The sequence below is a fragment of the Apus apus genome, unplaced genomic scaffold (genome assembly GCF_020740795.1).
Source record: "Apus apus isolate bApuApu2 unplaced genomic scaffold, bApuApu2.pri.cur manual_scaffold_117_ctg1, whole genome shotgun sequence".
Classification (NCBI taxonomy): Eukaryota; Metazoa; Chordata; class Aves; order Apodiformes; family Apodidae; genus Apus; species Apus apus.
The window spans coordinates 18,664-20,340 of NW_026248840.1; the positions used below are offsets into that span (position 1 = coordinate 18,664).

Sequence of the window (1,677 nt, forward strand, 5' to 3'; positions counted from 1 at the left end):
TCTTCATTTCAACCTCTTGCTGCAGGGCAGGACTGACTGCTCCAGAGCTCACAGCTCCCTCGGGGATCAAAATCCAGCAACAACCAGACTGTAGAGAAAAGGACCTGCAAAAGGACTTTGTGAAAGACAAGAGGCAGTTTGTGTGTCTCTAACAGCAATTAAGGAGATATTTTTGTGAGAATTCTTCTCTAAATTCTCCCTGTCTTTTTCTTCTATGAACAGGTCTCCATGCCCAGAGGCAGCAGATGTCCAACAGCAGCTCCATCAGCCAGTTCCTCCTCCTGGCATTCGCAGACAGGCGGGAGCTGCAGCTCCTGCACTTCTGGCTCTTCCTGGGCATCTACCTGGCTGCCCTCCTGGGCAACGGCCTCATCATCACCACCATCGCCTGGGACCACCACCTCCACACCCCCATGTACTTCTTCCTGCTCAACCTCTCCCTCCTCGACCTGGGCTGCATCTCCACCACCCTCCCCAAAGCCATGGCCAATTCCCTCTGGGACACCAGGGCCATCTCCTACACAGGATGTGTTGCACAGATCTTGTTCTATTTTTTCTTCTTCTCAGCAGAGTTTTATCTCCTCACCATCATGTGCTATGACCGCTACGTGGCCATCTGCAGACCCCTGCACTACGGGACCCTCCTGGGCAGCAGAGCTTGTGTCCACATGGCAGCAGCTGCCTGGGCCTCTGGGTTTCTCAATGCTCTGCTGCACACAGCCAGTACATTTTCACTGCCCCTCTGCCAGGGCAATGCCCTGGGACAGTTCTTCTGTGAAATCCCCCAGATCCTCAAGCTCTCCTGCTCACACTCCTACCTCAGGGAAGTTGGGCTTATTGTGGTTAGTGCCTTTTTAGGATTTGGGTGTTTTGTCTTCATGGTGGTGTCCTATGTGCAGATCTTCAGGGCTGTGCTGAGGATCCCCTCTCAGCAGGGAAGGCACAAAGCCTTTTCCACCTGCCTCCCTCACCTGGCCGTGGTGTCCCTGTTCATCAGCACTGGCATGTTTGCCTACCTGAAGCCCCCCTCCATCTCCTCCCCATCCCTGGACCTGGTGGTGGCAGTTCTGTACTCAGTGGTGCCTCCAGCACTGAACCCCCTCATCTACAGCATGAGGAACCAGGAGCTCAAGGATGCCCTCAGGAAAGTGATTTCTTCCTTGTTCAAGAGTGATAGATTTAAAGCCTCTTTCCACAAATGACACCACTTTATGTCATTGTACCCTTTTTGTTTGTTTGTTTATTTGTTTTTCGTTTTTGCTTTTTTGGTATTCTGCTCTGTGGGGGATTGTTGTTGTTTTATTTATTGTTAGTATTATTTTATTTATCATTGCTGCAGTTGTTATTGTCAACCATGGTTTTGTTCCTCCAAAGATGTTTGCACTTGTGTCATTACAACTGAGACATGGACCTGCTTTGTTTCCTTTGATCCATTATTAAAGTTTCTAACACTTGGTCTGAGTCCTTGGCTGTCCAGGAACCCAAATTAGCTGCTCTGCATGGCATCCTGTCCCCCAGCCATGTCACTTGCACCACTCAGCTCTCTAGGTCATTGATACAGATATTAACCAGGACTGGTCCCAGGACGGACCCCTGAGGGACACTTGTCACCATCTCCATCTGGACACTGAGCCATTCACCACTGCCCTCTGGATCTGACCATCTCACCCATTCCTC

At 50.6% G+C, this 1,677-nt stretch overlaps 1 protein-coding gene across 1 annotated transcript; it reads left to right on the plus strand.

Moving 5' to 3' along the window:
* The first annotated feature begins 245 nt into the window (after window positions 1–245).
* On the plus strand, window positions 246–1,202 carry LOC127396161 (olfactory receptor 14A16-like). The gene has a single exon (XM_051643766.1). The coding sequence runs from the start codon at window positions 246–248 to the stop codon at window positions 1,200–1,202; it is 957 nt and encodes a 318-aa protein (XP_051499726.1).
* Window positions 1,203–1,677: the final 475 nt, after the last annotated feature.

Excerpts from the sequence above, each read along its gene's own strand:
- LOC127396161 (XM_051643766.1), top strand. The coding sequence starts at position 246 with ATGTCCAACAGCAGCTCCATCAGCCAGTTCCTCCTCCTGGCATTCGCA.